This window comes from Sceloporus undulatus, chromosome 1 (assembly GCF_019175285.1).
Source record: "Sceloporus undulatus isolate JIND9_A2432 ecotype Alabama chromosome 1, SceUnd_v1.1, whole genome shotgun sequence".
NCBI lineage: Eukaryota > Metazoa > Chordata > Lepidosauria > Squamata > Phrynosomatidae > Sceloporus > Sceloporus undulatus.
Genome location: NC_056522.1, coordinates 29,033,301 through 29,048,152, shown reverse-complemented (window position 1 = coordinate 29,048,152; position 14,852 = coordinate 29,033,301). Strand labels below are relative to the sequence as shown.

The 14,852-nt window shown below is 41.3% G+C and overlaps 1 protein-coding gene across 3 annotated transcripts in view; it reads left to right on the top strand.

Annotated features, from left to right (window-relative positions):
* PPM1B (protein phosphatase, Mg2+/Mn2+ dependent 1B) overlaps positions 1-14,852 on the top strand; it is a 78,979-nt gene that overhangs the window by 51,525 nt on the left and 12,602 nt on the right. For 2 of the 3 annotated variants that reach the window (XM_042445923.1, XM_042445922.1), the window contains exons 5-6: positions 7,486-7,597; positions 8,862-8,919. In XM_042445923.1, coding sequence (XP_042301857.1) covers positions 7,486-7,597; positions 8,862-8,919 — 170 coding nt within the window. Of the gene's footprint in view, positions 1-3,638; positions 3,902-7,485; positions 7,598-8,861; positions 8,920-14,852 lie in introns of those variants that run through there. The other variant, XM_042445924.1, reaches the window with a different exon arrangement.

Genomic DNA, 14,852 nt, shown 5'->3' with positions numbered 1-14,852 from the left:
ATTCTGTCTCCTATGTGGGAGTTTTGTACATTTAAACTGGTATCAGTTAGATTATATCAGCCAGATATTAATAACAGCCATAAACTCGTGTATCATATACAGTGGTACCCTGGGTTACGAATTTAATTCGTTCCGTGGCGCCGTTCGTAACCCGAAAGATTTCGCAACCCGAAAAAGCCATAGCCGCTAGCGCTGGAAAGCCGCGATTTCGTGCGAAAAAGCGCCGAAAAGCACCAAAAATTTTTTCGTAAGCCGAAAAAAAAACGTAACCCGGAACAGTTTTTTCCTATCTAATTTTTTCGTATCCCGGAAATTTCGTAACGCGGTCATTTCGTATCCCGGGGTACCACTGTATTTTAATTGGAAAAGTTGGGGGTCGTCTTATATGCCCAGTCGTCTTATATGCCGGAAAATACGGTATATGCTAGTAACAGTGAATTTGAATTTAAGGGGAGAGTCCTGCAGCTCATTATAAGCACTGAAATGCTGGATTTGTTCAGCTTCTACCTTTTACATTTTACTAAGAGCCTTGAGTCTGAAAAACATGTATAGTATGGTTGATGTTAAATCACTGGGTATTAAATCATTTATAGTTAAACAACATCCAAATAAATATTAAATATGGAATGGTTTTGTGTACTTAATTTTCTGTTTGGTAAGTTAGAGGATGAGTTGAAGATACAAACTAGTATCAATTGATGTCTAGTTCACATCATCTACTTCCATCACACTGGTTTCCTTCACAAATGGTGTTACCTTACCTACTGATTTTGAACCTGTTAGTTAAAAACATTTATTCTTAGGTTAGCCTTGGCTCATTCATGGTATGTTCATTTAATTGCTTATAGTAAGTACATAAATTACTTGCTTGCAGCCTGTCATACCTGAGACTAGTGCAAGAGCCCACAGTTGTAGCCAGTGGGCACAAATGTGGTGCCAGTTGTTGGTACATGGGAAGGGGAGGAAAGCCCTGTTCCCTCCCACCATTAGAAAGCTGAAGAAGCACTGGATTAGGCTGTGTTTTCCAGCTTTGTTGTCGTGTGCTTTAAAGTGACTCTGTTCTAGGATTTTCTTGGAAGATTTATTTAGAGGAGGCTTACCACTGCCTTTCTTTGAGGCTTAGAGTGTGATGTGCCCAAAACCACCCAATAGATTTTCATGGATGAGTGGTGATTTCAAGCCTGGTTTTCCAGCGTTCCAGTCCAGCATTCAAATCACTGCACCACACTGCTTCATAGCTTTATAAAAACTTTTTTTTTTTATTGAGTAACTAAATTCCGGTTTTCTGAAGTTTATAGTTTTAGACCACTTCTGCAAAAGCCCTCGCTGGATCCTTTGTTGTTGTTGTTATTATTATTATTATTAACCTTTATTTATAAAGTGCTGTAAATTTACACAGCGCTGTACATACAGTCTTTTTAATTAGACGGTTCCCTGCCCTCAGGCTTACAATCTAAAAAGATACAACACAAAAGGAGAATGGAATGGTGGTGGGGAAGAGGATGAGGTCCAGCAGTCTTCTCTACCTCCGAGGCCTGGACCAAGGCAGATGGACTGGAGGGAGGGCTTGGCTTCTTAATGGATGGTTAATCTTCTTCCAGGCAGGCCTGTTGGAGCTAGCTGGCCTCTCTCTCCCTCAAGATGGTGGATGAAGGGAGGGCTTGTCTTCTTCCAGGCAGGCCTGATGGAGATAGCCTGCCTTCCTCTCCCTCAAGATGGTGGATGAAGGGAGGGCTTTGGACCTTAATAATTACAGTCCAGTATCAAATCTTTCTAAGATGATTGAGAAGACAGTTGCCTTTCAACTCCAGGCGGTCTTGCATGACACATACACCTCCTTAGCCCATTTCAAACTGGCTTCACAGCAGAATACAAAATTGAGACTTCTGTGGTCTCCTTAGTGGATGATGTCCCTCTTAACACAGACAGGGGAAGTGTATCCCTGTTGGAGTTCTTGGACCTCTCAGCGGTGTATGATACCATCAACCATGATATCCTTCTGGAACGCTTGGTGGTGGGGTTGGGAATTGTAGACACTGTTGCAGTGGTTCTGGTACTACCTCTCAGGCAGGATGCAGTTTGTGCTGCTGGTGTATAGCTGCTCCTCAAATAAAGCTGCTCTTACTTTATGGCATACCATAAGGTACCATTCTATCTCCGGTGCTGTTCAGCATCTACATGCAACTCATGGGAGAGTGCATCTGGAGGAATGGAGTGGGATGCTATCAGTGCACTGATGACACCCAAATACTGTATACTTCTCCATGCCTCCAAAAATAGTTTTAGCTAAGGATATTGTGCCTCCTCTGAATGAATGCTTAAAGATGTTAATCGGTTGAATGAAGAAAAACAAATAGAAACTGAATCCAGACAAGACAGAGGTGCTTACTATCAAGAGTCCTAATCTGGGCTGTAGTTCTCAATGGAGTTACACTCTCCCTGAAAGACTTTGTTTGCAATGTGTTCTACATTGTGCTACCTTTGTACCAAGTCTGGAAACTCCAACTGGTTCAGAATATGGTAGCCAGACTGATTACAGATACATCCAGGAGTGATCACATCACACTCAGCTTAAAATCACTCCACTGGTTACCAAGTAGCTTCCAGGCAAAGTACAAAGTGTTGGTTGTTACCTTTAAAGCCCTACATGATTTGGCTCCAGGTTACCTACAGGATCTCCACCGCCTGTACAATCCGCCCTGTGCACTCAGGTCCTCTGAGAAATGTTTGCTCCAACCAGTCAGGACTAGATTGTCAACGGTTTCCCAGAGGACTTTTTCGTCTGCTGCCCCCAGACTGTGGAATGGACTGCCAGAAGAGATAAAACAGCTGAAAAGGTTGACTCACTTAAAACAACATTAAAAACACGTAGGCCCACCCAGTCAATTTTAAATCATGACTTTTTAATTTGTATCTTCTAAAGAATGTGCTCTTATGAGTATATTTTAATGGTTTTATAGCATTGTATTTTAGCTATTTGTGTTATGTGTCTTCAGTTGTGTTATGTATTTTAATGTGCTGTACCCCACCTTGAGAAGAGGTTGGAAATAAATTACTACTACTACTACTATTATTCATAGTAATAGTAGTATTGCACTTACATGTCTAAACGCATGGTCTGAAGTTTTATCTAACCTTTATTTGCTTAGTCCCATGATCCCTACACTTTGTTAGAGAAGTTAATTAGATATTAGCACCTGTCTAGAAACCTTGCAACATTTGTGCATAGAATAATGAAGTTTTTACTGTCATTGATATGCTGCACTTATTACCTAAAACCATGTCTTGCATTTATGCAGGAGGTTTTTCATTTTTTGTTAGTTTGTCTTTTAAACTGCAGGTGCTTAAAGACAGGTGCTTAAAGCTCTATATTGTTGTTCAGGAAGGATTACTGTTCGAAAGTTCTTTTCCTCAGTGGAATTCCCATAACTTAGGCAGAAGGCCAAGAACTTCTAAAATGTAACAGCTCGGTATGAGATTATGGTATGGCAAACGGCACTAGGACTAAATTCTGTGTTACTTGAGGCAATATACAGGAGAGTTCATGTGGAATGATAAGCCAAATATTCAACAGAATAAGTTACCCATATTTTTTCTGTCCCATGTGTGCTGCTTTTGATATTTTTTTTCCCTTACAGGAATTGCCCAAGTCATTCAATGTCCTGTACGTTGGATGAACTGTAACAACTTTAAATGACACATACTTGACCAGAAATGAGATTTAGAGTATTGAAGGAATTTTATTTCAAGAATAGAAGAATTTTAAGAAAACAGAAGAAAATGCGGAAGGACTGTTATTTTCCCCTATCCTTTATTTTATTTCCAAATTTCTCCCGATTGCAATAAATATTCAAACTCTTCCCTTTGACAAATGTCTACTGTTTCCTTAATTACACACCTTGAACTATAGATTAAAAAAAAGAACAGTGTATAGTTTTGTCACTTTTCACAAGACAAAAAAAAAATCTTTTAGGCCAGTATGACCTTTTTGGCTTTTATCTAACTTGAGAATGCATTAGAAAACACAATCAGTAGCATATTTTTGTTTTGCCTAGAGCTCAGTTTTCTTTCAGAATTTAAATTCATGTACCATGTTGAATCAAGAATTCATGTTAGCAAGTTTGGGGATGAAAAGGCTGAGTTTTTTTATATATATATGAATGCAGTGGGTCCTTAGTATCTGTGGGGGGTTTGGTTCCTGGACCCCCCGGTGGTTACCAAAATCTGTGGATGCTCAAGTACCATTAAATACTACAGCATTGGGAAATTGTGCCCCTTATATAAATTAGCAAAATCAAGTTTGCATTTTGGAATTTATATTTTTTTTATAATATTTTCAAGCCATGGATGGTTGAATCCATGGATAAAGAAAGAGTCCATGGCTATGGAAGGCCAGCTGTACTTATTCTTGCCAGTTACTTTTCCTAGTTTTTTGTATAATATACTCAACCAGGTGAAAGGTGAGCTAAGTAGAAAATTTGTTTGTTTTCATTTTCAGCTTTCTTTGAATCAGAAGTTCTCATAAAGAGAAGGCTGTAACAATTCCTTCTATCTCTTTCATATGGAAATATGTTCAGCGGACTTGATTTTCAACCTTGCTGTTTTATAAACAAGCACATTAATTACTCTTGTTTGATTCTCTCGGATTTTGAATGTGGGAGGTGGTGAGGAGAGGAAGAAGCAGCAAAGCCAAATACTCCCAGATTAAGTGTGAATATTTGATCAAATATCTCTCCTTTCCCAACACTGGTTTCAGTTTGAGCCTCTTACAAAGAGTGGTGTTTACATTGATTATGTGATTTCAAGTTAAAGTTAGAAGGATTACAAGGGCACCAGTTACATTACATAGAGCAACGGTGAGATTAAGATCAAACTTTGATTCTCAGTGCCTCATGTGAGCTACACCAGGTCTGCAAATGACTAATAAAATTAAAACCAGAAGTGACCAGTGTATTTTCAGTGCTGATTTCAGAGCCTTGGACTTGATGGACCCTATGACTACTCCTGGAGCCTCTGCTGCCTTAGAAAAACAGTCTGAGGGTTTGTTTGTTTTTCTGTGGGCTAAAGGTCTGTTGGAATCTGGGGTTGCCAAAACAAAGGGGGGGGGGTGTTTAGGAGGGCATGTGGTAGACAGACTTTACTCTACTTGCCCCAATATTCATAGTCTTTTATGCAATGCAGAGGCTGGAAAATGTCAGTGCTAAATCCAAAAAGGTTATAGAAAAGGGGAGGAAAATGCTGTAGCAAGGCTGCTTATAAAAATCTCTCTTCCATTCAGTATATATACTTTTAACTGCTGACCAACTGAAGCAACTAGACACAGTGCTAGATCATCTTTCCGTTAGAGTTTGTGCAAGACTAGAAGTATTGGGAGCAGCATATTCCTTCAGAAGTTAGAAAGGTGTTCTGGAGGTTCAGCTATAATGATATAACAGATTATCAGATCAGAGTAAATGGAATAAAAGAAAGGAATGAAATAGTTATATAAGATAATAATTAAAACAAATTGAAGGAAGATTGAAGGGAAGAGAAAAAATTATGGTACCATTGTCTGAAAGGCTATGCTCTGTGGCACATAGGTAAACAGCTTATAGACAGATATGATTTGAATCTCATAAACAAATGAGATTTGAATGTTGAGAAATCCAGGCATAAAATACTATGAGAAGGGTGACTGTGAAGGTTACAAATAAAATATGTCCTATTCCTAGAACTGCTCAATGATACCAACATTTGACTGTGAAAATCAAATAGCAATGAGAAGTAAATATTTGAAAAAAATAGCAGATCCATGTAATTCCTATTTGTGAACATACCATGTTTGGAGCAGTTACCTTCCTGTAGCATAACTGTCCTGGCAAAATAAATTTGAATCAGTTTCTTTACTTGTGGGTGCCTGTCATTATTGTATGATACTGAGACCTCAAATTCTAAACACATTACAAGTGAAAGATGACTGTTAAATACAGTGGGATTTACTCCTGAATATACCTGCATAGGATTGTGTCTAAATAGCAGTTTTCTGCTTAGACACTGAATAATATTGAAACCTAAAATAGGATGAAAAGAACCATGTGAGTAACTCTTTACCCAGAGAGCGTAATACATTTCATAAATAGGAGATCTGCACTCAGAACAAAAGGACACTTTTTGTTGATTAGCTCCTGCACAACCAAAAGAATATTCCTTGTTGATTTGATTTGGAATTTGGAAAAGGTCCCAGTTGTATTTTAAGCAATTACCTTTAAAAGCTGAATTCCCCAGATGAAGCATGAGATCTCAAAATCCTTAAACTGTCCACTTGAGGTCACTCAGGCTCTAAAGTCGGGCAGTTCTTCATCTTCTAAGTTAAAGAACTATGTTTACTTCTTTCTTTCTTTCTTCCCCTAATAAGAATAGTGAAATAAGAATATTCCCGTTCCTTCCTTTGTCTCTGTCCCTGAAATATCCCAATCTTTCTGATTATGCAAGAATCCTTCTCTTTTCTGGATGGACTTAGGCAAGAGAATATTGCCTTTCCTTGATATTAGTGGATACCTGATAAGACACATTCGTATATCTTGTAATCCTTTAGTGTTATGAATTTTTCTTAGGGTTTATGCACTTAATATAATAAAGTGGCAGAGGCTGGTGCTTCAAAGTAAGGCATGCTCCAAAACAGTCCTGTGGAATAGATTGTTTGCGGGCACAGTTCAAGGTGTTGGTTATCACCTTGGGCCCAACATATCTAAGGGATCGCCTGCTTCCATACAATCCGTCCCGCACACTCAGGTCCTCTGGGAGGAATTTATTACAACCCTTAAAACCAATTTGACAGCAACCTCCCAGAGGACATTTTCTGCAGCTGCTCTCAATTTATGGAATGGCCTGCCTGACGAGATCCATCAAATTACCAATCTAGAAAGCTTTAAAAAAGCCATTAAGATGGATCTCTTCTGGCAGGCCTTCCCGGAATAAAATACTCGGCCACGAATAAGACTTCCTATCTAGTGATCTCTGCCCATGATTATTATTTTTTTGGATTATTTGGTTTTTAATGTGTAGTTTTTAATCTTATACTGTTTAATCTTGTTTTAAGTGGGGTACTATGTATATATGGTTGTATTTTAACTTGTTGTACGCCGCTTTGATTGCTTGGCAAAAAACAGGATAGAAAAAAATATTATTATTTATTATTATTATTTAGATTGATGTGTTGAAGTCATTCTGCTCTAATCTTTGTGGCTTAACCCAACCATATACCAGTGCTGACATGACAACCTATCTGTCGTTTAAAAGCAGAGAAAGCTATATGGATGTTCATTAATATCTCATCCGTCATCCCGATGCACCTTTATACAAATAGCATATACAGTGTGAAACATCATTATGTCTTTTTCGTTTTGGTGCAAGTGTTCTGTATTTACCTGAAGCCTAGATGGAGTATCATTTGTTTTAATTTCTGTGCTCTTTGTTTTAGTAATTTGAGGCTTCTCTTTTAACTAGAAATTATGGAGAAAGCGGGTGAAGAAGGAATGCCTGATCTTGCCCATGTTGTGCGCATTTTGTCTGCAGAGAATATCCCAAACTTGCCACCAGGAGGTGGTCTAGCTGGCAAGTGAGTGCAAAACATCATTTAAAATTCATAGTTGTAGCTTTGAACAAATATGTTTTATTTTGTAACTTAAGCATTTTCTATTTTTACTGAAACGGTAAAAGAAAGGCTTACAGCATATTGGCCCTTAAGTATTTGGGTTGTTTAACATAAGCTTTTCATTTCTTTTATATATCTGAGTGGAGAGAAATAGGCCATGTTTGTTCATGTATGAGTATATTTGCCTTTTTTTTTTTTTTTTGCAGCAAGTTTAATGCATAACATGTATTTTCCATTTCCTTTACAACTAGTATACATATATAACATATGTCTATAGATCTTGTGGAATCATTAAATTTATTATTTGCAGGCAGCAACCATCAGTATTACATTCCCCCCCCACCTCCATTAAGCCCAGAATTGCATTTTACCTCATAGCTCTGGGTGGCAGGTAGGCTGAGAGGCATGGAGCTATCTGTCAAACCTACTCAGTGATCTGAAGAGTCATTCTATTCATTTAACAAAGGTTATTAAAATAGCTGTCTGTTGCAACACTGTTTCAGAATGGCAGCTGAGGAGCTAGAAGTATTGAGTGTCCTCCATGTATAGTCCAGAACAAGGTTGCTCAGAGCAGCCCTCACAGAAGTATTCTAAAATGAATACCTTACACTCTGAATTTACTATAGTCTGGACTTGCAGCCTGTTTAGGAGTTGGAGTTTATTGTGCAAAAATAAAGAAAAACATGACATATTTTTGGGATTGGAAGGGGAAAATAGCACATGTTTTAGCAGCACATTACATTAGCCATTTCTGGGGCTGGGGACAATTACTTTCATGCTAAATGAAATATCTGAAGGCTTTCCTGCTTCATACTAACTAAATTTTCCTTCTTCACATTAAGTGTCAAGCTATTTTCCCTTGCTCAACTATGTATGAAGAATTTATATAAAGATAGTATGATGTTGGAATTTTTTTTTAATTCCTCTTCTAATTAAACAACATAGAGTTTGCTCACTTTTAAAGCAGCCACACTCTGGGTCAACCTTTTGTTGAGGTGTTTTTCACAACTCCAGAACACCTTTCTTGTCACTCACCACCAGCTCACATCCCATCAATTTGCTTGCAAGGTTGAGATCCCACACTCGTCATAATTTTACATCAGATTTCATTTTCTATTTTAATTCCAATTCCCCCAGCCATTTTGACTAATAGTGTGTTATGTTAACATATTTCTTTATATTAGAAAAGCTACCCAGAATGTAATTTTATAACTTTATCTTTATATAGGCGAAATATTATTGAAGTTGTTTATAACAGGCTGAATCCACACAGAGACAATGATGGGGTAAGTACTACATTTGCTTGCTAGTTTTCATTAAGTCATACAAGATATATATTTTAGTCTGAAGGATGATGTAGGGTTAAAAAGACTCCTTGTGATGTCTCATTCTGGAGAAGCTCCTTTTAATACAAGCTGCTGCTATTGCTTTGTACCAAACTTCAGAGATTCCAGTATAAGGATGCCTTGAATGCTCTTTACTTGTTTGCATTCATTAATTAAGCGAAGCATATTTTACACATTTTCGTTTAGGACAGGGATGGGAATCATGTAGCTTTCCATGTGTTTGTTGGACTTCAGCCCCCAGTATTCCTCATCATTTATTATGCTAGCTGCTACTGGGAGTTGCAGTCTAACATCATGTGTAGGGCCATGGGATTCCCAACATATGTGAGTAAATTTAAGTCAAGATCTTGTATTGCAGGGATGGAGTATAATGCTTTGTTCCCGAAGCTCTGCACCTCTTCCCCTTCACTTGCAGCTTTCAAGACTGGAGGCAGTGGCGGGGGGGGGGGGGGTAATTGCTGTGGTTAACTGGCTGTGAAAGGTGCCGAAGAATGAGACAACCAGTTAGCAGAGACTGCCTTTCACCTCTCTAGCCAGAGAAGGAAGAGGAACTTGGTTGTCTTTGCTTTGGCTCACCTCTGGAAAACTGCACGAGAAGGGAGGCAGTCCCTGCTGCTTGGTGGTCATCCTCTATGGTCATTGCAGCACCCACATATACCCTCTTGGAATTTTCCAGTCACCAGAGGAGAAAGGTTTTGGATGAAATACACAGGGCTAATAAATAGCCCCCCTGAGCCCCCTTCAGAACAAGGCATACACTTGTGTAGCGTGAGGTTATGCCCACATATTGACAGGTTTCTCTCCCTGGTGTCTCATAATGCTGATGTTAGGGCCACCTTTGTTTGTTGATCAGATGTTCAGCGGATCTTCCAGTTTTACTTTCTGATGGGGAGAGTAATTCATTAAGAATGATACATCATAAAGAGGGCACCACTTAAGGAATTAGCTATATTTCCCAGCAGAGAGGGTCCTGTCCTCCTGTAATCTGGGTTTAGCTCCTCCTATTTGCTCCTGTAGGCAGGGACAATAAACAAAAGACCGGCCCCTATATAGGGAGGAGCTAGCCCCCCTGAGCCTTAGTCTTGTTCCTGCCTATGCTCCTAGCAGGATGTTCTCTTCGAGCCAGCGAAGTTTTTCCTTTCTATGAAAGCGGTTTGAGAGTTTTCTTGGCCTTCCCTTCTTCTCCTCTCTCCTGCCTTTCCCCCCTTCCTTGGTGGTGACTATGGCAGAGGACCCTGAGAGCATGGGTGAAGGGCCATCCATAACCCAGGCTTCCCTAGCTCAGGGTCTGCCAGCTCAACAGAGGGAGCTGGCTTCAGAGGGAGACCCATTGGGATGTGTTTGCTGTTGCTCTGCAGCTTCTGCACTACAGCCTTGGAAGCATGAAGAAGACTTAAAATGGCAAGGGCTCCCAGGATTGGAGAAAGGTCTTGGCTTTGCCAATGACTCTCCCTCTCCTCCAAAGCTGCCCCCTTTCATGGTGGGAGCACAGGAGATTTCTGCAAACAGCATTGCAGCACATGGGAGCCGTGGGAAGAGATGGTGAGGGGTATCCCCTCCATGTCTCTGTTTCTCCACATCACCTCTGCCCAGCCTGTTTAAGGCCAGGGATCAGTGAGGAAACTGGCCAAAAGTCATGGAAACTTCCCTCCTCAGCATCTCTGCCCAGCCAGAGTTCAGAGAACAGGCCAGCCAAAAGCCATGGCAAAGGATTTCTCTGCATCACCTCTGCCCAGCCTGAAATGGCCAAGGTCAGAGAGGCAAGCCAGCCAGAAGTCACAGGAGAACGGTGAGTACCAGGGGCCCTCTCTCTCTAGCCACCAAAGAACCTTTGCCAGATCTAATGCCTTCGCTCAGGGCAGGCATTGCCATGAGGCCTCTGCCATGGCCATTGCAGGCACTATGCCTAGCATAAGGTTTGGGACTCTGCCAGGAGGGCAGATGGGGGCATTAACCCTTGGTCTTCTCCTTCCTTCCCATCTCTGGCGCCAATGGCACCCAGGACCCTAACAGGTGTGGGGGATCCTTTTGCAGACTGGGAAACACATGGTGGTGTTGCCAGGGCTCCTGCACATTCCTTTTGAATTCTTATAATGAGATGGTGTGTAAGGAGGCAGATGATTCCTCCTCTGTGTTGCACAGACACATGGCTGTAAAGGAAGCTGGATTTGGCCCAGCAGGAGCTGAAACTTCCAACTCTAAAATGGTCTTTTTTGGCTGCCACAGAGCATCCCCCCCCCAAAAAAAAGCACAAAGTGGCTTCATGTCCACCCCAGAGAGAGCATGGCCTCTGCCACCCACTTCTAAACAGAGGCTGGAGGGCCATCTATCGGGAATGCTTTGATTGAGAATTCCTGCATGGCAGAATGGGGTTGGACTGGATGGCCCTTGGGATCTCTTCCAACCCAAGGATTCTTTGAGAGAGCACATGGATACAAATCCTCCTGTGTTCCCTCCCCAAAAATTACAACAACAAAAAGGGGTAAACCATTTGTGGATATCATGGGTGGAGAGTTCCCTTCACCCCCAATTGTGTTTGGCTGCCCCAAACCGTGGCACTCTTGAGAGAAAAGCTTGAGCGCTTGGCCTCTCCTTTCCATCAGAGATTATCCTTTCTCAGGACACAGACTTACCTCAGGTAAATATAGTGCCATGTCCCACAGCAGTCCCTCTGCCCTTCCCAGCTACCTATGCAAGTGGGAGGGAGTTGAGGACCAAGCTAGCTTGTATCATGCAGCCAGGTTACTATCAAGCCTGCCTGAAATTAAAAGGGCTAAGCTGTAAACCCCAGCTTGAAGTTGGAGCTGTCTCAAACATAAATAAAACAAAGTGCCCTGTGAGTATCAGGGCTACACTACAGGCCATATGCAGCTATCTACCCATGATTAGCAATGATCTTCAGTCACTGCTAACTTAAGAGCAGTTTCCTCAGTGCTTGGAATAAGCCACTGCCCAGGCAGCCTCCCTTGATGGGGCAAATAAAGGAGGAGAGAGCCCCCACATCAACAGGGCTGTGGGCTCAGATTTACAAGAGATACTGGTTAACCTTTCTGGTGTTCATTTTATTAATGTTAGCACATGAGGTTTGAGTTGTGCTGTTTCTGCTCACTCCCCTTTCCTTTTTCCAGGCCAGAGAAGATGCCTGGAAACTAATTCTTCAAGGGAGGGGCTAGCCATAAAAGCCACATGGTGACTTTTCTTGCCTCCTCATGGGCCTCCATCACTGTCTCCATTAGGTCCAGAGCCTTTTTTGCCTTAGGTGGAACAGCCAAAGACATAGGATGAGCACATGGTTCTACCTCCTTTGTACAAACTGTTATCAGCCATAGCACTTCTCATTAAGAGCATAAGCTTTAGCAAAACAGATTCATTTAAATGCTAATAAACAGGGTGACTCAACCAAGGAGAAGGTCTCTGGTCACTCAGCAGACCTCTAGTGCTTACATGCATTGAAGATCTTTGGTAACATCTCATATGAGGTGATAGATATATTGGATTAAGGTGACCAACCAAACTCCATTTTAGTGGCAAAAGGATTATGTTCCTGTTATAAAACACAGTGAACCTCAGTCAGCTAGCCTCAAAAGATGTGGCTCCCCTTGCCTTCCCTTCTTTCTTGGAGAGATGTCTGTTAAAGGGAAGAAACTAAAAAAATACAGTTTCTTCCATGAGATGGTTCTCACTAATTCAGGGGGTTAAGAAGAATTCTTATCAAAAACAGACAGACTCCTCTCCATGGGGGGAGAAACTCCCCTTCCTCCATGAGTGTTTTAAAACAATATAATCAGATTTCTCTACTAAGGGGTTGCTTCAAATCCCATTCAGACATCCTACAGAGCCCTGAGGGGTCTGCCACAAAAATCACAATTGCCTCTTACCTTGTCTAGATTGTTAAATTTTAAATAAGAATGCCTGCTGATGGGCCTGCCATTCAACTGCTGCCTGGCTTGGAAAGCCTATTGTAACAGGATCTATCATGCATATGATGGATTGGGCTCAATGCCATAAAGGTTCATGCTGCTAATCTCTTTTCTTTAGTGGTCTCAGGGTGCTACAAGATTCCTTTGCAGATTGTTGGGCATGCTTTGATTGTGATTTCCTGCATGGCAGGGGGTTGGACTTGATGGCCCTTGTGGTCTCATCCAACTCCATGATTCTATGATTTTATGGTTATAAGGTTAGCTGCTGTGTGGGTGAGTGTCTTATCCCTGATTGGGTTTTCATGGCATGGTCTGGTCCAAACAACACCATTGTTACTACCTTTTGGGGCTGGAAAAACGGACTTCCTAGTGCCTATGCCTTGTTTTCTGCTAGCAAAATGCTCAGATTTAATATACCATACAGCTCCATATAGAGACTTACACCAGCCACCTATATGCCCACAGCTTCTAAATATATATATATATATTCCAAAAAACAAACAAAACAACAATACAACACATCAAACTATGATTTTACTATTTTATATAGGAGACTCCATTTTACTATGCCATTATATTTTATGTGCCTTGAGCTTCCATGGATTTGGTATCCATGCAAAGTCCTAAATCCAACTCCATATCTAGGGCCCACTATACTATTTTAAATTTAGGTTTGTGTTCCTTTGACAGATCCCTTTTGTGGAGAAAATTCTCTCCTCAAAATTAGATACCAGAGGGCTATCCTTGCCAAGCCCCCCTGTTCCCATTTCATGACTCCTTAATCAGCAGTTCATTTAGCCGCAAGACCCCTCAGCCTTCATACAGGTTGATGATAGTCTGCTACATGGAATTGGGGTGATTTTTGAAGTCTCTAGACAAGTTCATCCTCAAAAGAAATCAGACTTAATTCTGACCACATGCCCTGTTAACACAGAGTGCCTCCACGCTTCTGCATGGACTCACCAATGTCTGCGAGATAAAGGTTAATCCAGTGTCTTCTTTGCCTAACCATGGGATTAGTCTTATTTTATACAGGTTCACAGATGTTTTAAAATTTTAATTGGAGGACAGACATTAACATTCCTCTTTCAGAGTGGTAAGTCTTAATTACTACAAATGAAATCACCTTAATATCACCTTCATTGCTATAACCACTTGACAAGGTGATCAGTGATCGGGTGGAAGCTGCCATAGATCCAGATTAGATCAGGTTCTATTCTGATTGATCACATAATCCACTGCTTAGGCAAGTTCTCATCAACTGCTTCAGGTTTTTCAGTGGCTGACCTGCTATAGTCCATCCAGGATGACATTAAGAAGAGACTTGACCCAACATGGTTATAAGGCAGGTGTCTGCCATCATGTCGTTTCTGCTCCATACGAGAGCAGCTAGAATGGCAGCCATCCTCACATTAAGAGGCTGTTGAGGGGAGTTTCCAATGGGGCCTGCCCACCAGACATCGTTTTCCATCTTGGGATGTGAACACGGTCTTAAAGGCTCTGACGGTTGGGCCGATGAAGTCCCTTTGGGAGGCCTTCCTCAAACACCTCTCCCTCAAGGTCATCTTCCTCACGGCCATTCCCTCCGCCAGACGGGTGTCAGAGCTGGGGCCCTGTCAGTACGTAAAGACTTGTGTATTTTTAGGCCTGTCTCAGTGTGCCTTCGTCCAGACCCTACCTTCGTGCCTAGGGTCAACTGAGCCTTTCAGGTGTCACAGGACATTCTCCTGCCTTCATTCTGCCCTGATCCTAAGAAGGACTTGGAAAAGACCTGGCACACATTGGATGTGTGCAGAGCCCTCAAAATCTACATCAAGAGGGCTTCAACCATAAGGTCTTCTGAGATGTTCTTTTCCTTTCGCCTGGGTTCTTTGGGGTACAGGATACCAGTCTCGACTCTGACTAGGTGTATCAGGTCTTGTATTCAAAAGAGCTACTGAACTCTTGATCTCA